Raw genomic sequence first — 25283 nt, 5'->3', positions numbered from 1 at the left:
GGCTTGGGTTTGGCTGGTGGGATACCACCGTGTCGCAGCCACTTAATTCCCTGCTGACTGGTTAACCCCTTCTCTGCGGCGCCACGCCTTCTGTAGCCTCGGGGCAGGCCGCGCGTATCAGACAGCCTGGATCTCCGGGGTCACACCGTTGGCTTTTGGGATCCCCGGCACTCTATGGTTTTGATTTTTTCTGCTTGCCCCTCCCCCAGCGCTGGCTAGGCAGCTTTTGTTTTGTCCACTGATGGGAGGGGGGGTTGAGCGTCAGGTGCCTCTAGCTCCCCTTTAGTCTTTATGCAGGCTCACTCTGATACTGCCTCCCCCTGAAAGTCTAGGAGAGATTTTATGCGAAATCCCCCTAAGTTTGGGGGCTGGGCTGGGTCACACACACCTGTTTTGTTGCTGCAATCTGTCGGAGAGTGGCGGTGGGTACTTCAGCCCTCTAAGATGGTGGCCGCTGTTTGCCTTAGCGGAGTGTCCCTTGTGGGGAGCGGGGCCTTACCGGCTTCCTTCCCCGACTGCAATCCCGAACTCAGCCCGGGGGTCAGTGCGGGCTTGGGTTTGGCTGGTGGGATACCACCGTGTCGCAGCCACTTAATTCCCTGCTGACTGGTTAACCCCTTCTCTGCGGCGCCACGCCTTCTGTAGCCTCGGGGCAGGCCGCGAGTATCAGTCTCAGTAACTTCTGAGGAGCTCCGTCTTCAAGGTCTTTGCTTATCAATTCCTACAGGGGTGAGGGACAGAGTTATGTAATGCTTGACTAATACTCTGAAAGCTAGTATTACAGGGCACACACTTTTAATGAAAAGTATTTGGGTAGGTTTTTTGCCTTATAAATAAAAGATGCAATCTTTGTATTTGCTGTAAATCTGATCTGATTCTGTGGAAAATTGGGTTCTTGTAAAAATCGAATCAGCAGAAAGGGAACTGGAGAGGTAATGACTTTGTGTCATTTATCAAATCTGCATTTACTTTTGGCACAGTGGATGCTAAGAATCTCAGAAATATTTTTCTTGACTCTGAATCTGACCTCAGCTTGCTGTCTGCTACTGTTTTCTAAAGCTTTATGCTTCGTTGCAATAAGATGGAATTATTATTTCAGCTTTGGGGAATAGGGAGAGAAGAAGACAGAAAAGATGGGGAGAAACAGCAAATGAAGTTTGAGTTAGAACAGAAGCAATTATGTAGATATGTGTTGCTAAACTTTTCCAAAATGGATCAAAATTGAGCTGATGTGTTAAAATGAAATCTGTGGTATAAAATTATAATATATTTTTCCAGCAGAATTCAAATCATAGGTCCTCAGTTTACAAAGAGGCTAAATTACATTTACCCAATCACTCTAATCCCCTGCACCTCAGTCATTAAAACCTGAGCAAGAAGGGCTTCCCATGAGGAAAATCGCTACCTCTTGAGGCAGGCCATGAATCTTGGCACCACTCAGAGGCCACCCTGTCTGGGAACTTCCAGTTCACAGGACATTGTGGTCTTGAGTGCTTGCATTTGCACAAACTGATAAGTTGAAATTCTTCTAAGAGGATGGTTTTGCTAGGAGGGACCTTTGGGATAAGTCATGAGAGCAGAGGCCCCCTGATTGGGATTGGTGCCATTGTGAAGGAGACACAGGGAGGCTCCTCACCACTGCACCAAAGTGAGGTCAAAGGGAGAAGATAACTCTGTGAACCTGGAAGTGAGCACTCACCAGTCTCTAAATTGACCAGGACCTTGATCTTGGGTGCCCATCCTCCAGAATTATAAGAAATAAATTCTATTGTTTATAAGCCACCCAGTCTAGGGTATTTTGTTAGAGCAATCCAGATGGACTAAGATGACTTGACAATTAGAAATAGGATTGGTTCCTAACAGAGAAGAAAGAAGCCGGAAGCCAGTTTCTGGGAAGCAATGAGTTGTTAGCCAAGCCAACTTGATCATTCCCTTTTGGGGCCACGGGATATATGCCTAAAGCCTTTCCAGAGGACAGCCCTTCAGGTATTTGAAGACAAGCTGATCTCCCTCTTCAGTCTTGTTTTATCCTGACTAATATTTCTTTTTTTTTCATTTTTAAAATTTTAATTTCTTATATGTGACAGCAGAATGCATTACAATTCACATTGCACATATAGAGCACAATTTTTCATGTCTCTGGTTGTACACAAAGTAGCGTCACACCATTCATGTCTTTATACATGTACTTAGGGTGATGATGTCTATCTCATATCCTAATAGTTCTATGTCTTATTATTGTTCTTCATTTGACATGGAATTGAATATATTTGCTATTCTAGCATTACAATGATAAGTTTATTGCCTAGAAACAAAATGTTCCCAGTGAAACCTGGACATCCTCGAGTGAGATGGTCTCATCATTTTTCTTCTGAGATTTTGTAATGTTGATGGCGTAGCCTAATCATATACTAACTCTCAGTAAGCACATTATTTGACCCTTAGTGTCTTTATTACCAAAAAATTTCAACAAAATTTCTACTGCGTGTTCCTATAAAGCTACACTTCTCTCTACACTTCTCTGCACTTCTCTCTACTTATATTTTTCCAGTTAGTGTTTTTGGGCCTTACTGTACCATGATGCACTTTTCCTTATTAAATTTTATCACCTTATTTGGTTTCATTCATTCAAATTGTCAGGACTTTTCTTTGAATCTAGTGCTGACTTATCCTATTGCATAGAGAAAGAAACCCAAGCTCTGTGATCTCTCCTGATATAGAAATGGGCACATGGCACATGATTGAGGACAGTCAACCAATTATAGGTTTTCCTAGTGATGCTGTCATCTAACTCTTGTCAATTTCCCATTTTATGCACGATATTTGTAAGATAAATATTTCTGTTAAGATAATGTCTAGTCCTGGATATAGCTAGCTTCTCACAACAAAATTTTCTTTCATTATGTATTTAGTCTCTAAGATCTCAAAAGTACACTGTCAGAAAATGAAATATGGGCTGGGGGTGTGGTTTAGTGGTAGAGTGCTCGCCTAGCACTGGGTTCGATCTTCAGCACCACATAAAAATAAATAAGTAAAAGTATTGTGTCCAACTACAACTAAAAAAAATATTAGAAAAAAATGAAATACAACTTCTCGGCTGGGGATGTATGTTGAGTAGAAGAGCTATATAAATATTAAAAGGCGAAAACATGAGACAAGTTTAAGATATAGGCTGAGAAACAATTGATGTCTTGTTAATTTTGTTTCCCAAGCTATAGGTTTTATGTATTTATTTTACTTTGTCTTAAAGCATTGTGTTACAAATATTATATTCTATGGTTTATCTAAATTTTTGTATGGTGTTCTGGGTAGAATCATGTCCCTCTCAAATGCATATCTTCCAGTACTTTAGAATGTGGCTGCATTTGGAGATGGGCCCTTTAAGTAGGATTTAAGTTAAAATGGGCTCTAATCCCCACTGACTGGAGTGTAAAGGGAGGAAATTTGGATACACAAAGAGATGCCAGGGATGGGTTGAACAGAGAAAAGATCATGTGAGGCTGCAGCAGGAAGATTGGGACCCTCAGAAGAGACTCCGCCTGCCATTATCTTGATCTTGGACTTCCAGCCTCTGGAACAGAAAATAAATTCCTGTTGTTTAAGCCACCCACTCTGTGGCATTTTGTTATGGTAGCCTTAGTAAACTAATCAATATGGGAATTTCAAAATTAGAAATAAAGAGAATATTGTACAGAAGCCATATAAACCCATCATCTAGTTTCAACACTTATCAATTCATAGAGAAGCTGATTTCATCTATATTTCTGGCTTTTCTCTCACCTCAATGAAGAAGACAATTCCAAAATTATTTCTGAGATTTTAGCACGTATTTCTAAAAAAGTAAGTGCTCTTTGAAAACCACAGTACAAATATCACACCTAAAAATTGTCAATACCTCTTCAGTATAATAAAGTACCCAATTGTTATTATTGTTATTGTTTCTATTTCTAATGATCTCCTGTCATAGTATAATACATAGGCCCCTCCCTTCCTTCTGACCTCTTTGTCCCCACTTGTTTATACTTCCTATTTATTTGTGGGGCTGATTGTCCTATGGTTTCCACACAGTCTAGATTATCCTGCAGTATGGCACATTCTACCAGTCTGTTTATTTTTTTTTTGTAAATTGGTAGATTATGGACTAGCAGTTTGATCAACTTCAGGTGTACTTTTTGTGGAGTTATATATGATCCAATCATCTCTCTTTTAATGATATTAGAGAAATTAACCATCAATGCTCAAAATCCATAGAAGTTAAAAAAAAGCTTGTATTGTAACATTTTATTATTTCACTAGCTCTAATACTTCTATCAAGAAAAACTTCCTTACATATACTATTTGGTTATACATATTAGTTGGTAATTTGACTATGTAACAAAAGCAACAGAACTATATTGCTAAAAACTTGCTTTGAATAAAAGCTTAATGTAAGAGGAGTTAGAGACAATTAAAACATTAAGACACGATTGACTCCAATTGTTTGTACGGGATCAATGTATGCTTTAAAACCACTACTTCATGTCAGCTCCCAGCAAATAACAGGATGATTCAGAAGTTTATCAGATTGATTTTTCTTGGGGGGAAAAATCACATTTTCAGATTTGATCCATTTACATTGCTTTCACCTGGTAATTGGAATTATCACCATTGATAGCACTTATGCTTCCTATTCTTTCTGACTACACTTGTATTATAATGATAAATGACATTTTTTACATCTACAGTCAAGTTTCTTGCTAAAATATCTCATAGGATATCACCCATGTTGCAAATAAAATACTAAAAAGTCTAGCACTCTTATTTTGTATGGGAATTTGATACCATTTGATTCTCACAGTTCACTTTCCCTCTCCAGTTTTGAGCAAGACTTCAAAACTCTCTTCACCAGTTGGCTAATGTGTACCTTAGTAAAGAAGAGTAAGTTAGGGGCTGGGGATGTGGCTCAAGCGGTAGTGCGCTTGCCTGGCATGCGTGCGGCCCGGGTTCAATCCTCAGCACCACATACCAACAAAGATGTTGTGTCCGCCGAGAACTAAAAAATAAATATTAAAAAAAAATTCTCTCTCTCTCTCCTCTCTCACTCTGTCTTTAAAAAAAAAAAAAGAAGAGTAAGTTACATTCAACTACTCTAACTTAATGCAACCAGCAATCTAATGTACATCATAAAGACTATAGGGAATAAAATTGTACTATATATAGATTCATGCTAAATGAGTATATTTTATCAGCTATTGCCAAAAAGACAAAGAAAAAATGTAACTGTGAGATGATGGATAAGTTCAACGGTGTCACTATAGTAAGTAACCTTTATATTAACTATACGTGTCACATAAAGTCTTGTATACCTTAAATAGGTAGCACAGTAAAATTTATTTGAAAATATTCTTCCTATTCATGAAAAATAAAGCGATGAATCAGAATTGAACATAAATTGTATTAATGGGAAGATCAAATATGAATCTTTAGCATTTTAAGAACATTAACCAATTCAGCAGGCTTCCTTATATGCCTGAGTAATGTAAGGAGAGTCCTTGTAGAAAGTTAATCTGTCCAGATAGTAGGGAGACACATATCTGACTAGGCTATTATCCTCGATAGCACAGAACTCTAAGAATGTGTTTTTGATTATTAAATTGAGTTTTGATTTCCACATTTTAGAGAGAATAAGAGAAATGAATATATACAAAGGAAAACAGTGGTAGTACTCAATAGAAATATAGCCTAAGTACAGAAGGTAAAAGTTTTTTCTTCCTGAGAAAAGAACCAGAGGAAGCACAGCTTTCCTCAGTCTTGCTTTTGAGGGTTAACAAGGAGGTCTCTAGACCTTCTCCTGTACTTTCCATGCCCATGTGGTTTTCATTTGGGAGCCAAGTGGCCCTGGGGAACCTGAAAGTATACTAGGCACTTCTTGAGTAACTTGGTCTGCCAGTTATTGTCTAAAACGGCATTATACATCATTCAAAAATATGCTACAGATGTTCAAGCATATGTAGATGTAGTTGGGAGTAGTAAAATATAAACTTTCTCATAAGTGTTATTAAAAATGGTGCTGAGAAAACTGGATGTTATTTGTAGAAAATGGAAATTTGACCTCTGTCCCTCACCCTATACAAAAATCAACTCAAAATAGATTAAATACCTAAAAGTAAGATCTAAAACTACAAGAAGAAAAGGGAGAACACACTTTTAGACATTGATACGAGAAGTGACTTCTCTGGATGTGGCCTCTACAGCATACCAAACAAAATTAAAATAGTCAAGTAGAATTACAGATAATCTGTCAAATGGAAGAAAGTATTTTCCAACTGTTAATCAAACAAAGGATTAATATCTAGAATATAAAAAGAACTCAAAAAGGTTAACAACAACAAAACCCCCAAATAATCCAATAAAAATGGGCAAATAATCTGAATAGACACTTCACAAAAGAAGTACAAATGGCTAACAAATACATGAAAAAAAATGCTCAGTGTCATTAGCTATGAGCGAATACAAATCAAAACTTCAATAATATATCATCTCACCCCAGTTAGAATGACTATTATCAAAACAATAACAAATGCTGGTGAGGACCTGGAGCAAAAGCAGCTTTCATACTCTGTTAGGAATGTAAATCAGTGCAACCATTATGGGAACAGTAGGGAGGGTCCTCAGAAAAATAAAAATAAATTTGCCATATGATCCAGCTGTCCCACTTCTAGGTATATATCTAAAGGGAATGAAATAAGTATAGTAAAGAGATACTGTATGTTTACTGTGGCACTGTTCACAATAGCTAAACTATGGAATCAACCTCAGTGCTCATCAACAGACAAATGGATAAATAAAATTTTATATATATGCATATATATATGCATATATATATATATATATGCATGCACACAACAGAATATTATTCAGCCATAAAGAAGAATGAAATCCTATCATCTGCAACAAAAATGGATGGAATAGGAAGATTTATGTTAAGTAAAATAAGCAGGACATAGAAAAACAACTACTACGTGTTCTCTCATATGGGGAGGCTAATGTGTTGTCCTGAACATAGAGTGATTATTAGAGGTTGGGAAGGGTAGAGGGATGAATAAGGGAAGGCTGCATTTGTCAAAATATCACATTTCATTAGTATGTAAAATTTATGCATATTAATAAAAATAAAGCATTAGAAAGTTATTAAATTCATAGTTTGTATCATGTATTTTCTTTTTTTTTATTTTTATTTTTTGTATCATGTATTTTCTTAGGTTGGGGGAATGGTTCTGAATATTTTTGCAGCTTAAAGAAGTCCTCATATTTAAGGTGGATAACCACTGGTAAGGAACTATAGAGTGACAGTTCCCTTTCAGCTCCCTTGCCAGGTGAAATGATGCAGGTAACAGAGTGCTCTTGGCCAACTCTGCAGATGCCTGGAGATTTGCTCTGCAGCATACTGTGCTTACAGTACACTGTGTAATGGAAAAGCAACTGCCACATGCTTCTACCACTGACTGTACCCATAATACCTGACTACCAAACCCCACTCGGCCAAACCCAAGATCCAAGAGAAAGAATGGGAAGGACGACTGTGGCACTTCACCACCACATTTCTTGCCTTGCTTTTCTTCCATTCAAGTAGACTGATGTAGAAAGTGAAAAACAAGGGGAACAAACCTGCCTCAGATCTCAGGAGTTTTCTCGTATCACATGAACCATATCTAAGCCATCACAGTGTTTCCTCCTGAGGCAGCAATACACTGGTGGCTCTTCTCAAGAGTGGTCCAGGCATCATCATCAATGGACCGGAGTTGGCATTATTCTCTGAAACCACTTTGGCCTCCCTGATCCATAGTTTCCATTAAGAATATAGAGGATAATCAATCACATCTTGGACCTAATTAAGAGGGGTCAAGCGTCTGCCCATTACATTAGCCAAAAGTGAGAGTGGCAAGAAAAACAGGACTGTATCCACCAGAGGAGGAACTGTGATTGAACAGTGCCCTGAGAAGAGAGATAACTTCTGTCTCAGGAGAACCTCAAAAACAGAATATCATTGTTGACTTAGATGCAGCACCACCTGAAGGCATCACCTGAAGGCAGGAACCTGATTTAAACAGCTTCCCTAGTTTATGATTTTCCTGGTGCCTTGAGTTTATAAACTGTTATAGGCTCTTTATTTTGATGGAGACCATCAGAGCTTCGCTTAGTAGTTTACTATTGACTTTTATTATTATTGTTTTTCTCCTGACTGATTGATGCCCCCCTGGATGTCACTGTACCCCTTAAAATGAATATGAAGCTGATGTGCTGGAGGATGTTGCATTTATCCTATTTTTTTTAAGAGACAGAAATTAACTGTGTGAACTACTCATTTAGTTACTGGATTTTGGTAAAATTTGAGTAAGCTATTGCAGTATTTTTGATTATTTTTTCCTGTTCTAAAAGGCTCCTGAAAAATTAATCAGATTAATTTAAGCATTAAGAATCCTCTGAATAAAGTATTCCAAACATAGCTAGCAGTAAATTAACCTTTCACAGTTTTTCTCAAATACTTATTCTAGAAATTGAGACTTTAATTCTGTGTGCATTAATCCCAGATTATCCCATTAATTTAATGAGTTTCAGCAAACAATAGCAAACATGGCATATGATCACTTGCAGATGCATTTGACAATTTTGTAGATGACAAAAGTTTTGCATTTATTTTTAAATTAATAACTGTCAAAACACATTTTATTTGTCTCTAATATGTTCTGGAACATTTGAAAAATGTTACTTCTAAAATGCCCATTGTGCTATATGTTATTCATTTTAGTACAGAGATAAGTAAAATCAATTATATTGTAATGTAACTGAAATTTGTAGTAGCATTGTTTGTATTCCAATAACAATAAAAAAAATAAACTAGGAATGAAATAATTCCTGAATATAAAAAAATAATGAGTTTGTCGGTTTTTAAAACAAAAGTTTCAAGATACAGATTATTTTATAATTCTAAATATTAGCTGTGTTTGCTTTCATCTGTTTGCACTGTACAATAGTAAACTGAATTTTTTAATCAGCCTACCTCAAGGATGCCAAAATAATTGGGAGTCAATAAATTGTGGATTAGCTGCATGGCTTGTTTCATAGGTGCCCTGATATATTTAACACATTTTAGAAAGTCAATTACTCTTTAAGTTTTGAAATTTAGCTCTTGATTTTTTTATTCACATCGAGGTGAAAGGGCAATTTAAAAACCTTTGTTAAGACACATTAACACGAATATCAGATATTAAAGCCCAATGTTAAAAACATCAATAATTACATTCCACTGTATTTGTGAAGGCCAACCTCAAACTAAGAATAATTATTGTTATTGGTTTTGTTATTTCTTGCAAGAGAAGGTCAGACAAGAATTTTTATAAATGTAAACTCTCAGCCTGTTTCCTGCAGATACAGTTTGGAGAATTTCAGTAGGTATACACCTTCCAATATCAGTCATCGCTATCATTTTGTAATATGTGGATTTTGAAGAAAACAAAGAGTGGTGGTATAAAACCGCGTAGACTGAGCACTGCATAAACGAAAAGAGAAACGATGTGATGTTTTTCCTTCCACTGCCATCCCTCTGCCTTCTTACCTATCTGCTTGCTGAAGCACCTCCCTAAACCTCCAGAATCCACTCCATGGAAAACTTGTTTTAATATCACAATAAGCACAAATGCAAGTTGTGCATTTTGGAGTCATCTTTATTTGAAGGAAAATAGTTGAGTTTCCATGGCTACTTGTCAAAAACTATTTCTAAACTCTGCCCCCCAATAACTTGATTTCTTTATCCTGGTAACTGCCTCAAGTTATTAATATTAATATTAATATTAATATTAATATTAATATTGTCAAGTCTTTTATTAGACCTGGTCTTCAGATGTTTGGCTAGTGAATTTTCCATTTCTGCCTTTCATAGGCAACACTTCTTCAAGAGTATTTACTCCCTTAAGAAAATGGGACTGTGAGCCAGCTACTGTAAATAAGATGTGGTGAATAACCCCTGTCTTCAAGGATTTCACTATTCAGAGGGGAAAATAGAGAGTAAATGAGAGCATAATGTGTAAGTATTTAAGGGTGGTGTGATCACAGAGCAGGAAGGAGAAGATCTCTGTGCCCTTGAGGAACACATGCTTATGTTTTTAACAACCTACTAGTTTTACCACTCTTAAACTGTTTGTGTTGGGATCACAGTGGATGTTCATCTTGCAAGTTAGCTGTGTTGTATTAACTGTTTTAATGTTTCTGATGTTTTTCTGGGAGAAAGATTATGACACTTCATTTTACCACAAACAACAAATTATCAAGGAATTTTGTCAAGAATAGCAACAGTAACATTTTTTGAGGGCTTTTGAGGCGCAAGATGCTGAGCTCTGTGTGGAAGATGCACCAACAAGAAAGCATAGCTCTTCCTTTGGAAAGGTCTGGTCTTCCTGACGAAGTGATGTTTAGAAAGGGGACAAATACAATAGAGCAGCAAGTTAAATTTCTGCAGGGTTCTATTGTATCCCCCCTATTTTTTTTTTGATATTTATATAGTTTTATTTTTTTTTAATTTTTATTTTTTTATTGGTTGTTCACAACATTACAAAGCTCTTGACATATCATATTTCATACATTAGATTGAAGTGGGTTATGAACTCCCAATTTTTACCCCAAATGCAGATTGCAGAATCACATCCACAATTTTACATAATGCCCTATTAGTAACTGTTGTTGCCCCCTGTTTTTTTTATTGTGGTAAAATCCACACCACATAACATTGACCATCTTCACATAGTGTATAATCCTTTCTATTATGCCGATGAACTCAGTTTGCTAGTATTTTGTTGAGAATTTTTGCATTATTCTCATAAGGAATGTTGATTTGTAGTTTTCTTTTTTGTAGTGTTTTTTTGTTTATTTGTTTGCTTCTGATGCTGACAAAGGAGTAATGCCAGCTTCATAGAATGAGTTAAGGAGGAAGGTTTCTTCCTCTTCCATTTTTTCTTCTTGTTGTTTTTAAAGTTTGAGAAGAATTGACATTACTTTTATCGAACATTTGGTAGAATTCAGTGGTGAAACCATCAGTCCAGGGCATTTTTGCTGGGAAATTTTTGATTACTGACTTAATGTTCTCATTAGTTACAGGTCTGTTCAGAGTTCGTATTTATTCATAGTTTAGCCCTGGTAGGTTCTGATTCTAGGAATTTGGCTGTTTCATCTAAGTCATCCAGTTTGTAGTGTGTAATTGCTCACAGTACTGTCTGTCCCGAAGTCCTTTATTTATATAAAATTGGTGGTAATGTTCCCAGTTTCATTTCTGGTTTTGGTAATTTGAATCTCCTCATTTTTTCCTAGTCCATCAGCAAAGGTTTAACAATTTTTTTCATCTTTTTGAAAAACTAAATTTTGACTTTGTCATTTTACCCTATTATTTATTCTCTATTTATTTATTCTCCAATTTTGTGTGTCTGTGGTACTGGGGAATGAACGAAGGGCTTTGTGCATGCTAGCAATTGCTGAGTCTCTAAGCTACATATCTCAAAGCCTTTTAATTTTTTTAAAGATTTTGAAACATGATTTTGGTTAAGTTGTGCAGGCTGGCCTTGAACTTGCATTCCTCCTGCCTGAGCCTCCCAAGTAGCTGCGATTATAGGCCTGCACCTCCACACCTGACTACTGCTCTATCCTTTATTTTTTTCTTTATGAAAGCTTTGCATTTGTTCTTTTGTTTGCTTGTTTCTTACAGTGTAAAGTTAGATTTTTAAAATTGAGGCCTTCTCTTTCTTTCTTTTTTTTTAATTATAGCATTTGTAGACATAAATGCCCCTTGAAGCACTGCTTTTGATGTGTCCCATAAATTATTCATGTGGTGTGTTTTTGTTTTCTTTCATCTTTAAGTATTTTCAGTTTCCAATTGTGATATCTTCCTTGATTCTTTAGGCTGTTTTAATAGTACATTGTATAATTTAAATCTGTGAATTTTCCTATGTTTCTTTCTTTTATTTGTTTATTCATTTATTTTTTTCCTCAAGATGGTTTCTGGTTTTGTTGTCCAGATGGGTCTCAAACTTCTGGGCTCAAGAGATCTTACTGCATCAGCCTTCCTAGTTCTGGGACTACATTTTACTGTGATCAGAGAAGATGCTTTCTATTTTATCTGTTTGTTTATTCTGAATTAGATGGTTTATTATGTTTAAATCTGAGAGAGTTTCTGTAGCTGAGCATAACAGGCCAAAAGACAGCCATGAAATGAATTGGGAAACAAGGGTGGAGACTAGATAAGAGAAACCTTGAATGCCTTGTTAGGGGATTGCATTTCATTCTTCATATTGTGGGAAGTCATTAGAAGGGTTAAAAGGAATTATTTAATCATATTATTTAACCATGTTACTGTGATGTCTGCGTGAAAGTGGATTGTGAAGAGGCAAGAAGGAAAGCATGTCCAGGGGATTATTTACAGGTAGAGATGTCAAATTTGATGTATTAGGTTAGGCTGCTGTAGTCTGGTTGACTTAAACAATAGACATTATTTTCTGGCAGTTCTAGAGGTTGAAGAATCCAAGATCAAAGTGTTAAGATTTTAACTATCTCCAGTCAGAATGGAAATTATCAAGAATACAAACAACAATAAGTGTTAGCAAAGATGTGGGGGGAAAATGTATACTTATTTATACATTGCTGGTGGGACTGAAAATTGGTGTCACCACTCTGGAAAGCATTATGGGATTCTTTAGAAAACTTGGAAAGGTACCCACCATTTCACCCGGCTATCCCACTCCTCAGATTATACCCAAATCACTTAAAATCAACCAGCATATTACAGTGATGCAGCCATGTCAGTGTTTATAGCAGCTCAGTTCACAGTAGCTAAACTATGGTCTACACACAGTGGAATATTATTCAGCTTTAAAAGACAATAAAATTATGACATTTGCAGGAAATGCATGGAGTTGGAGAATATCATGCTAAGTGAAATAAGCTAATCCCAAAAAAACCAAAGGTGAAATGTTTTCTCTGATATGTGGATGCTGATTCATAATGGTGAGGGGGCGGGCAAGGGAAGGGAAGAATGAACTTTGGATTGGGTGGAGGGAAATCAGTAGAGTGGAGGGGGCATAGTGGTGGGAAAGATGGTGGAATAAGAGAACATCCTTATCCTAAGTACATATATGATTGCACAAATGGTGCGACTCTATATCAGGTACAACCAGAGAGATGAAAAGTTGTGCTCCAGTTGTGTACAATGAATTGAAACGTATTCTGCTGTCATGTACAACTAATTAGAACAAATAAAATTTTAAAAAAGATGCTGGCAAGGTAGAATTCACTCTGAGGCCTCTTTTGGAAATTTGTAGCTACTCTCAGGAGCTGTTTTTTTGTACACATACATGTAGGGGAAGAGAGAGAGAGAGAGTGCAATCGCACACGCCCACAAACTCGCTGGTGTTGCTTCTCAAGATTTTGAAAATAATATTTTCAACAATAAAATTAGTAACCAATTGAATTTTTATTTAAGTTTGCTACATGAAAACTAACAAAGTGATTTATCAGAGGAGATTCGTTTTTTAGACATAACAGTAATGTTAACATTAATGCAGGCTTTTTATGTATTTTTAAATCTATCAACTCTTAACTTTTAGATCTGGTCAGTTCATCATCCTGTTTAATTCCCCTGTCTTCTTACTCTTACTTATTTTCTGTCTCACTTTTCTATCCATATTGAGAGTAAGTTATTGAAATCTCCATTTACTATTGTAAAACTGTTTCTCACTCCAGTTTTGTCAAATTTTTCTTCCTAGGTATATAAATGTTTATATTTGTTTGATCTTGCTATACTGAACCTTTGATTAAATATAACATCCTTCATTGTCTCTTATAATGATTTTTTATTTGAAGTTTGTTTTGCCTGTTATTAGCATAGCCCCCCTACCCTTGTTGTATTTCGGTTACTTTTTGCAAGAAATACCTTGTTTCATCATCTCATTTGCAAATAATTTGTGCCTAGACAGCATATACTGGGATCACTTTTAATCCATTCTGCTAATCTACCTTTTGAATGGTGAGTTCATTCCATTTGTATTCAAAATAATTACAGATAAGCACTTTGGTCTTGTTACTAATTGTTTTCTATGTGCTTTACAGCTTTTTTTGTTTCTCATTTCCTGCATTACTGTTTTTTTTTGTGTCTAGTTGATTTTTTTTTGTAGCAAAACATTTAAATTCCTTTTTCATCTCTTATTGTATCTATTCTTCAGCCATTTCTTTTGTGGGTATCACATTTAACACACTAAAGTTAGAACTTTTAATTTGAATTTATATCAGCTTAACTTCAATAACATAAAAAGGTCTCCTTGAAAAGCTCTTCCACCCTTTTTGGTTGTGTCACAAAATGATACATTTATACACTGTCTATTAAAAAACATGAAATAATAATCTTTTAATGAATTAGTCTTTTAAATTCTGTAGAGGAAAAAGTGTAGTTTTACACAATTGCAACAATACTACTATCGTGTTTACCATGTATTTACCTTTAATTATATCTGTATTTCTTTATACAGTTTCGTTTCTAGTTATTATCATGTATCCTTTCATTTCAACCTGCAGGACTCTCAGTAGCTCCCATTAGCATTTCTTGTAGGACAGGTATAGTGGTAATGAAGTCTCTCAGCTTTTGTTTATCTATTTATGAATGCCTCAATTTCTCTCTCACTTTTGAAAGATTTTTTTTTTTTTTTTTGCCAGAAATAGGATTCTTTTTTGGATGTTTATTTTGTTTGAGCAACTTTGAATACTGGATCACTGCTTTCTGACCTCTAAGGTTTCTGATGAGAAATCTGCTGATAACCTTATGGAGCATCTCCTGTAGGGAATGAATTATTTTTCTCTTTGTTTTCAAAATTCTTTTTCTCTTCACCTTTCAACAGTTTAATTATAATGTGTCTTGATCTGAGTCTCTTTGACTTTACCATACTTGGAGTTGTTTAAGTTACTTGAATGTTTATGTTTTTAATCAAATGTGGTACATTTCAACCATTGTTTCTTTAAGTAATCTCTGTCTCTTAATTTTCTCTCTTCTCCTTTGGTGGTTATTGAGACAAGGCATATGTTGGTTCCCTTGATAAAATCTTCTTGGTCCCTTAGACTCTGTTCTCTTTTCTTCAGTTGTTCTTTTTATTATATTTTCTTCAAATTTATTGGTTCTTTTGCCTATTCAAATATGCATTTGAATCCTGTCAGTGAATTTTTTTCATTTCACTTATTGTATTTTTTTTGCTCCAGAATTTCTTTTTGATTTTTTAAGTCTTCTATTTCTTTATTGGTATTCTCTCTCTCTCTCTCTCTCTCTCTATATATATATATATATATATATATATATATATATATATATATACACACACACACACTACACACATACATTTACCATGATTTTCTCTAGTTCTTTTTTTCTTTTTATTTTTTCTTTTCTTTTTAAATTTTCTAACATTTTTAAGATTATTGTTTTAAAGACTTTGTGTGGTATATCTGCCATTATTTCTTTTTCAGAGACAGTTTCTGTTGGTTTATTTTTTTCTTTTGAATGAACTCTATTTCCCTCAAATATCTTGTGTGGTTTTTGCTGTTATTTGTAAGCTATTCTTTAAATCTGTTAAGTTGTAACTCTGGAAATCAGATTCTCACTATTCCATACTAATGTTTGCTTTTTTGTTGTTATTTTAAAAAATTATTATAGACAATCTCTGTGTAGCTTGAGATGTAAACTCCAGAATTCCAAAACAGTTATATTAAGTTCTGTTCATTCAGATTTCTGGTGTCTCTTACTCCCAGAATCCTCGGGGTTCTGTTTTTCAAAGTGCCTTCATATTTAATCTGTAATGATGTTGATCCTGTAAGTCAAGTTCTTGTCATCACTCACTTTATGGGTAATAAAACTTGGTGGCTTGCCCACTACAACTATGCGTGACAGAGCCAACACTCATTTCCACATGTTTTTAAACTCGGTAGAACCCCTGCCTTGATGTAGTAAAGACCAAGGGTTAATATGGAAGTCAGGGAAGCAGAGCCTCAGATTCCAGAGTAGTGCACCAGCATCTTCTGTGCAGAGAGGTGAAGTGTGAGGTGGACTAAAACCAAATACTGAGCCAAGAGCTGAAACTGAGAGTTGGAACTGAAAGCAGAAAAAGCAGAATACAAAGGAGAATTTGGGACCAAGAGCAGCTTGGAATTCTCTAAGGAGACAAGACCAGAAGAAATTTGTGAGGTTTGTTTTCAGTCCAGACCACCAAGTATGTCCATTTTGAAAGCTGAGATTTTCCTCTACTGGTCTTAAAAGTACATAGCATTCTGGGCCTGAATTTTAGCAGGAATAGGAAGGTCACTTATTTGTGTTTTGCATGAATTACATAGCCATATATCAAAGTATTTCAATGGTGACACAATTTTATGTATTTCTAGGTTTGCCTTTCAGAACACATTTTTGAAATTTGGACATTGATGAAAATGATCTGTATCTGTCACATTTCAAGAGCTCGGTAGCCACATGGCTTTGTGGTTAGTGGTTACCATATTGGATAGGTCAGCAAAGATGGATTCTCTTTGTCTAAAAAAAAGAGGGGAGGGAAGCTTTTTCAAGTAATACATGCACATGTAAAATTACTGAAAATATTCAAAAAAGTGAAAAGTAAAAGTGTTTTCCCTTGACTTCTCTTAGCTTCTTTTTTTTTCTTTAATGATATCTACTATTAAAACTTTCTTTTGTATATCAGGTACATATAGACTGTGTAACAATGAATTCCACTATCAGGTATAGTTAATGCACTAATAAAAGAAACTTTTTTTGCATCTCTTTAGGAAAAGTATATTCATAACAATTTTTTTATGTATATGCTTTATCTATGTGTGTGTATGTACACACACACACACACACACACACACACACACGGGATTGAATACATGGGTGCTTTACCACAGAATGACATCCCAGCACTTATTTTTCATTTTGAGACAGGGTGTCACTTAGTTGCCCAGACCGGCCTCAAACTTGGGATCCTTCTGCCTCAGCCTCCCAAGTTGCTGGGATTACAGGCGTGCACCACCTTACTCAGTTTGTATATGCTTTCCATGAGTTAAAAAAAAGTTTATTATGTTGGGAATAGTGTTTTATATCTTGTTTTAAAAAATTTAAACTGTATCTGGAAGCTTTTGGTGCAGTACTACACATATTGTATCTTCCTCTTATTAAAGGGTGCCCAGTGTTCCATTGTTTGGAAATGGAACTTATCAGTTCTCTATTCATAGGCTTTTATAATATTTCTAGTTTTTCCCCAAACAATGCTGTAATATATTCCTAACTGTACACTTGTTAGATCAAAGGATAAGAGCACAGCTTCTCAAAGAAGTCTCTACAATGGTCTTGTAAAGTGTGATGTTTCTAAGCAAGGAGGGTATATAGAGTTTGGGACTAGGGTAGGGCACAAATAATGAAAACTGGAAAGAAAAGGAACCAGAGTTAATAAAAGATAAAGAAACTCTGGCTCTGTGATGGGAATAATAAATATTTGTATCAATAATTTTAAAAGTGGCCCTTAAAATTTAATTAGTACATTCCTTCCTGGGAATGACTAAGAATAATACTTTAAATGTCAATATGCTGAATTGTAATTTTTTAAGTAAAAAATTGTAACTGCTATTGTCTTTAGTTTTATTGTAAAGATAGTATACATTCATTGCAAGTAATTTGAAAAATTCAAAAAAGTATAAATTAGAAAACATTTCATCTATAATATCACCACTTAGAGAACCACTATTAGTATATGATATTTTTGCCTGTGTATGTTTTCACAAAGCTGAGATCATATGTGTTTATATCCAAACATCTTGATAATATTGATTTTATTTTCTTTCATTATTCTTTGCCTGCTTTCATTGTTTTAGGTAACAGAAATCTAACATCATTTTGGAATGAATGTGGATACCAACATAGCAAGGACATGGAGACATCTTTAGATTCTCTTCAATATCAAAGAAGAAAAGCCATGGCCATCCCATTCATGGTACAGTGTGGTATGTATTTAATTTCATTCTAGTTAGCAAATACTAATGAATATCTAAATACGCAAGTCATGGTGTTAAGAAATGGTGGATTAGGGAGACGAAGATGAGTAAGCCATGGTCTTTGCTCTCAGGGAGGTTACAGTCTAGAAGAGAGGTTAAAATAATTGTAGTAGGGGAAAAGTAAGTTGGAAAGTTGGGTCTTAAATCTCAACTAGATCAAGCTAGACAATACCAGTGCCTTGCTGGCCTCAGCTCCAAGACTTCTCCCTGGCTGGGTACTTCCTCCTTCACCATAGACAGGAATTAGAATCAGGTATACATTTCATCTAGAATATTTATGGTGGAGTCACAGAAACAGCCATTTTTCTATTTTTAATATGTAGTACTCAGTCTAATTCACAACAAGGACTTTGTAATTGTCAGCTAGATGCATAAATAATGACTAAATAATCAAAGAAAAAAATATTATGTTGGATAGTATGTTATAGGGCCTTGAATTCTAGGATAAGTTTTAATTTTGATAAGTAATAAGGAAGTATTGGGCATTTTTCAATGGAATAATTGAATTTTCAATGGAAGAATTTTTCACTGAGCACTTGGTCTGTTTTCTAGCTATGAACAAAGTGTTATGGAATTGAGGACAGTATATGTTCTTTGGCAAACAGTCCGATAGAGAAAATAGACAAGCAAACACTAAAGACCCCGATAGCATGTAAAACTTCATAGAAGTCTTGACACAGTGCCAGGGGTACCTCCCCAAAATCCTTTGCCTGGGTGGACCCATGTAGCAAGGTGGAACTTGTATGTAAGTCACCTCGGTGAAGGGTGATTTGTGGAGGGTCAGACAAAGGGAGGAGTCACATCTCTGAGGATCTTTTGTAATCTAAGATCCATATGAGAAATTGTAAATGTCTGAACTAGTGTGTGACAATAAGACTTTAGAGGAACACATGAAACAGATATTTAGAAGGTCTGACTGAGGAAATCAATGAAAGTATCTGACAGCCTATCAGATGATAATAATGGCTAACAATTACTTTATATAGTTTTGATGTGCCAGGTACTGTTAGAATTTTACTGTAGTACCTGAGGGCTGGATGCAATAGGGAAAAATATTTGTCCTCTCAAAGGCTCAGTTTCTTCATTTATAGAATGAGACTAGTACTTGTAGTTCCATTTTGGAGGTGTTGTGAGAATAATATGCATTAATAAGTGTGAAGTTTCCTAACCCTTAGGAAGGTCTTTAGCAATGTCAATTTTTATCATCAACATCATTATGCCATTTAACCTTTAATAACCTTTTTAGATAGGTGCTAATGTTAATCCTTTTCACAGACCACCATACTGAACACAGAGAAGTTAAGCCATTTGTCCAAGATTATAGAAGTAGTAAGAGCTGGAGCTATTCAGGTTTTAAACCACCATGCAAACTGTACCTGCTGTAGATGAACAAAGACAGGTTATTAACCCAATAGCGAGTAGCACTGTGTCAAGAGGGAATCCAGATTAGATTTAAGTGTAACCTAGAGAGAGTGATGTACCCTGGCCTACAGGCCAACAGGGTCTGTTAGGGGATATAGACAATCAGAAACTTCATACTGAGACTGGAATAAGAACAAAGGAAAGTACAGAAGAAGAAAATGCACAAATGACTTAGAGGCCTTGATTTTCCTTTGTTAGTCTTGTGGTTGGCGACAGCAAGTGGTGGTGTCAACAAATGGGGAAGAGGCCAGAGGAAATGGGAGAGTCAGGGTCACTGGGATTCGTAATGTGGTTTAAGAAGAGGTAGAGTGGAATCTATTAAGGTTCTTCTGGCTAAAAGTAGCAGAATCCAACTGGAAAGAACTGAAGCCATAGTATTAATAGTAATAACGACAGTTGTTGATAGAAGCTTAAAGTAACTCATAGAATTCATCAAGCAAAGTGATGTGAGATGAAGGATTCTCTGCTTTGGTGGATGTAAACTTGACAGATTTCTGTGACAGATTCATTTCTGATATGGTCTCTTGCATGTGTGATTTTGTTTTACTTATCAGATCTTTGCCTTAAATGGAGAGTCTTGCCTTCCTCTATGAATTATCAGGAAAAAGAATTTCATGACATGTGGATTTGTGCTAATAATCCTAACCTCTTGGAAAACAGGTAGTTTTTAATAGTTTTTTTTTAAAATTCTTTGTCCCTGTTTATTTCCTGAAGTCCATATTATGAAACTGGAAAATGTCAGTGATAGATTTTAGCTTAGTAGCTGGTCTCTAGTTGAACTCTTTCTAGCCCCTTGCTACTTGTGAAAAGATTATTTTGTTAGTGTGCTTTTCTACTGGATGAAAGCGATCTGGATGTGGCAATCTGCACATGTCGGGTGTGCAGTTCTGCACTTCCACAGGCAGAGGCTACAGGCTCCTGAGTTCTTCCTTCCAGTTCATTTCCCACACAGTGTACAACCTGATCGTACAGGAGTCTGACCCAGGGTGTGTATCCAGGGGCATTAAACTGATAGACCATGTGCCTTTCCTATTTAAGTCGTATATTGATTTCATTGCTTCATGCTTTTAGAGAAAGAAGTTTAGACTAAAACAGGAAAAAGACTGATTAAATATTGATGAATGTCAATGTTATTACAAGCCCTTTTAGATTAATATTCTTTCCCTAGGGGAGAAAAGAACTAGTACTCCCCTTTAACAAAGGCACCCCTAACTCAAACATTGCTTCCACACAATCTAAGTCCACATAAGTGGATCAATATTGCTAATATAGACATTAGGGTAATAATTCCTGTGTGGTTATTTTTATCCAGCTCTGAAAAAAAGAGCAAATTTTTTTTTAAAAATAGTACGTATCTAGAAACCGCTGCTAAACCCTTTCTGCCTAGAGTCTTCAGGTTCGTCATGTTTATAGAATGAAGGAAAATGTCAGGGGGTATAAGGGTTTTTATATTTCACATGACCTGGAAGTTTTTCACTCTCCCTTTCTTGTTTTGAAACATGACCTGTGTTTTCCCAAGTAAAATTTGTCACAGAACTGAAATACATACAACAGATAGATGCAGAACTAGTTGAATGGGAGGCTTGAAACTGAGGACCAGAGGTAGCCACTTCCCATTTCTGTCCCCTACTCTCTACAGAAGGCTGAGTGCTCCAGGGAACACGACTCTGAGACACACATCTAGTTTCACTTCTTCATTGAGAAACTTCAGAATCAAAGCCCAGACCTGTGCCTAAGACAGCTATTCATGTGCCCTGACCAGGATCCTTTGACTATTGTTCTACTCTGAGTGTGCATCCCACATCTAGTTTCACTTCTTCATTGAGAAACTTCAGAATCAAAGCCCAGACCTGTGCCTAAGACAGCTATTCATGTGCCCTGACCAGGATCCTTTGACTATTGTTCTACTCTGAGTGTGCATCCCCCTAAGGAAGGTGACCAGGATCACCATCAACTTGACCATCAACTTGAGTCCATCCCTAACTTGACACTCAAATGTCTCCTAAATAACAACACAGCATTGGCTCAGTTTCAATATTTAGAATAATTAATGATATTAATCACTTACCATGAGCTAAGAACTTTTCACAGAGCCTACGATTATATTTAGAGTCCAAACTCTGGGGCCAGACTGCCCAGGGTTCGACTCCCAGCTCCACCGGCTCATGAAACCTGATCAAATAAGATAATGAACCTCTCTTTATCTTGGCTTCCTCTTTCTTAGAATAGGGTATAATAAAGAATCTCAGTGCATTTTCTCCAAGTCCTGTGATTCACTTATCAGGACAATCTACTGAACCTGGCCTTTTGCAGGGGAGTCGGAGAGGGGCTTGATAACAGACGGCCAGGATTTAGGCTGCTCCCACAGATTTAACCCCGTAGCTGTGACTTTGACCAATCTGGGGTGTCGTCAGCCTCACCAAACAGTCCTTTACAGCTTCCTTTATTTACAGTTTACCATGTCTCTGAATTGGCTCATTCTCATCCTCTTCTTTGAAATATAGGAATACCACTGCAGAACTTTGTAGAATAAGTTTCAAAGCTACATTAATTGTCTCTTACACATCAGAATAACACCACTTGTGAAGAGAGAGGCAAGACAAATTTAGTTGTGTTGACAGAAAACTAACAGACTTTAAAATATATAAAATGCAAAAGTGTTTATAATTTTTAAAGTTCTTGTTTCTTTAAATACACCAACATAATATTGACCATCTGTATTTCATTTCCACTGAAGATTGTGATAAAAATATTCATAAAGTGGCAGAAGAGATTTAGGGGAGATGTAAAGAAAAACTGATTTGATTCCATTGTATTCATTCAAAGATTTGGGGATATAATGAAATTTTAGTATACAATACAACCCATACATATTTTTAAACATCTTTTTCAAAATTACTTTTGAAGTTAATTGAGAGCATTTAAATGTCTCCTGGGGAGAAAAGAATTTGTCTGGTGCCCTCAGTCAGTCCTCTATTTCAATATGGTAGACTGGGCCTTGCTTCTGCTAAGGTATGCCTTGAAATAATCCCTGAGTCATATGTACCGTTAGATTTGAATAGGTCATGTAAAATAAGTGCATTAAATTGATGAGGAGTGAAGTAAAGCTGTTTATTAGACAACATTGTATGAGTACAGGAACAGAGTAATGAGGTGAAAAGTGGCATTGTCTGTATTTACAGAAAATATAGCTTGTTGTCAGTAGTTAATTGCCACTCGTCACAGGCTCGGTGGCAATAAAGAGCATTTGAATAAACAACGTCCATGTTGTTGGAACAGAACTTGGATCAGAAACAGAATAAGTTCTTTTATAAGTTCTATGAACTTTCCCCGTTTCTCAGAGAAGAAAACAGGTGTGCTGAGAAAGGTTCAGTGCCTGGCCCAGGATTCCTCTTTAGCGCTCGACTGGAAGCCAACATTCCGATGCAGAATCTATATGTACTCTTTCTGCCTTACCAGTCTCTCTCAGAAAGCATCCTTTTACATTTCAGGAAGCCCAGTTCCATTTAAATACTTTCTAGTGACCAAAATACACCATTTTTACAAGTGGTAGTATTCAGGGTCAATAACCTGGACAGGGTAAAACGGAGACATTCTTTTTCAAACCACCAAAGCCTCATTTTGTTTTCTACTTTGAGCACAGGGCAAGGCTGGGTATTGTTATCACAGTGCCTGAGAAATAGGTATCAGTACACTTTCATTATGTTCATGCTATGCATTTATCTGCATTGAAAATAGGAATCATTTTACCAGCAGGGTAAAAATGATGCCTTTTACTTGGCTGAACCAAAAAAAAAAGTCTCAATTTTGAAAAGGATGTTAAAAAACATCTGTGGGCTGTATTGCATATCCAAATTGTATTATTTTAAAAAATAAATTTTAAATGAAGACAATTGAATGGGCTTAATTTTAATAAAATACTTGAGTTTTTCTTTTATGAATTAAAACTTGCTGATGCTGCAAGTTTCTTTTCTCAAATGAAATAGAAGCTTATGTAAGTACCACCCCACAGATGTCTTCAAATCCACACTATGGGTGGCTGTATATTTAGTAGTTGTCCCTAGAATTTGTTTACCTAGCACCTTTCTTTGAAAGTAACAATAATAGCAAACACCATATGTGGGTGAACTAAGTGGTTTTTTTTTCACAGTAGTACGTGAATTTGATTGTCATTTCTCACTCTTCTCAGTTGGTAGAGGGCAAGAAAAATATATGCTGTAGCCCCGAAAAACAGAGAAATGGCAGTTTTCATTTGCTGAAAGGCCTTCTTCCTGTTCTCACCACCTTCTTCCTCTCCTAGCACAACATACATGCATTTTTCTACAAACTTTGACCTTTCCTCCTCTTTTTGGTAACCAAGTGAACCTCCCACCACCTCTTACCTATCAATAATAGAAAACTCCTAGAACTTGACCAAGACCTGACCTCAGCATTTCACCCTCCTCCTGCTCATCCCTTGCTATGCCCTGAGTCAGCCCTGTGTCCAGTGGGAAATGAACTTGCTGTCCATGTCAAGCCTTGGTACCAAGGTGAACAAAATAAAGCCTCTTGAACAGTTTGGCTAACTCAGTTTCCCAGAATATAGTCACAAAAGCAAAGGTAAGGAGGAAAAATGGCCTCAAACCTCCCAAACATATGTCTCTAAAGTCTCTCTCTCTCTCTCTCTCTCTCTCTCTCTCTCTCTCTCTCTCTCTCTCTCTCTCTCTCTCTCTCTTTGTAACCATAATGAGGAAAGTACTTACACACAGAATGCTACCTGAGTCTAGTACAGAGGCTGGGAGGTAGGGTGACTACCAAGTGCAGACACTGACAGTAGCAGAGTGTTAGGGAAGCATGCTGTAGTCAGGCCATCGGAACCATTTGGTGACAGGTCTAAAGTCTCAGGACACCCCCACACCCCACCCTGCCCAGACTAACACCTCATACTGCGTCACAGGTCTTCTCAGTGATCCTGAGTCACCAAACAAAGGATTCATGTGTTTCATAGGCAGAATTAATTGATATATTTTAGAGAGAGATATACATTTCTACCCTCGATTTTTTTGCGGGGGGTGGAGGAAGTGTTTGGCAGTAATGAGATAAAGCTCAATGATCCAAAAAACATTTTTGTAAAAGCCCTCATTTCATAATACTGTGGGATAAGTGAAGCATTAGCAAAATAATGAATAGTCTCCCATCTTCCTAAATATATGCTACCCTCCTCCTTTTCCATTTAGCTTTTTTCCATGTGAATTGGAAATATAAGGTCCTATGTTACCTAAAGTCATCAATATAGTGATCTTTGTTTGCATTTGATCTTTGAAGACATGACAGAAAATATAATTTCTTGCTGAAGTAAACCATCTTTCACAGACAATAGATAGATTTGCATTTCCTCCTGATGTTAATGTTTTACTTGTTGATTCTGAAGTTGTCGGCAGGTAGAACGTCTGCCTTGCATCCCCCTGGGCACCATGAGCACAGTATTACCATCAAAAAATGAGAAAGAGAAGCAACTTAGAGAATCGGTCCTAAGGTATCAAAATAAACTGGCAGAACAGCAGTCACAGGTGAGCTGTAATTAACTCTTTACAAATTCAAGTGTGACTCTTGAGCTGTTGGTTTCATATGTGCAAATTGACTAATGTGGTTTATTCAAGAAAAATGTGTAGGCTCTTTTTTTCTTCCTTTTGTTATTTTCTTTTAATTTTTGATCTAAGAACTATTCCAGAGAGCGAGTCCAAAGAAAGGTAGAGAGTTCTTAAAAAAAAAAAAAAACTTTACAC

At 36.3% G+C, this 25283-nt stretch overlaps 1 protein-coding gene across 1 annotated transcript in view; it reads left to right on the top strand.

Moving 5' to 3' along the window:
• MORC1 (MORC family CW-type zinc finger 1) overlaps window positions 1–25283 on the top strand; it is a gene marked incomplete at both ends in the record, with an annotated part of 157963 nt that overhangs the window by 71567 nt on the left and 61113 nt on the right. Inside the window, 3 exons of the mRNA XM_081301955.1 lie at window positions 17917–18045; window positions 20073–20178; window positions 24929–25067. Of these exons, the coding sequence (XP_081158081.1) occupies window positions 17917–18045; window positions 20073–20178; window positions 24929–25067 (374 nt within the window). The remainder of the gene's footprint in view (window positions 1–17916; window positions 18046–20072; window positions 20179–24928; window positions 25068–25283) is intronic.

Source organism: Spermophilus citellus, assembly GCF_964194105.1.
Source record: "Spermophilus citellus genome assembly, chromosome: 7".
Lineage (NCBI taxonomy): Eukaryota > Metazoa > Chordata > Mammalia > Rodentia > Sciuridae > Spermophilus > Spermophilus citellus.
Note: the sequence above shows the minus strand (reverse complement) of the source record. Positions and strands in the feature narration are given on the sequence as shown.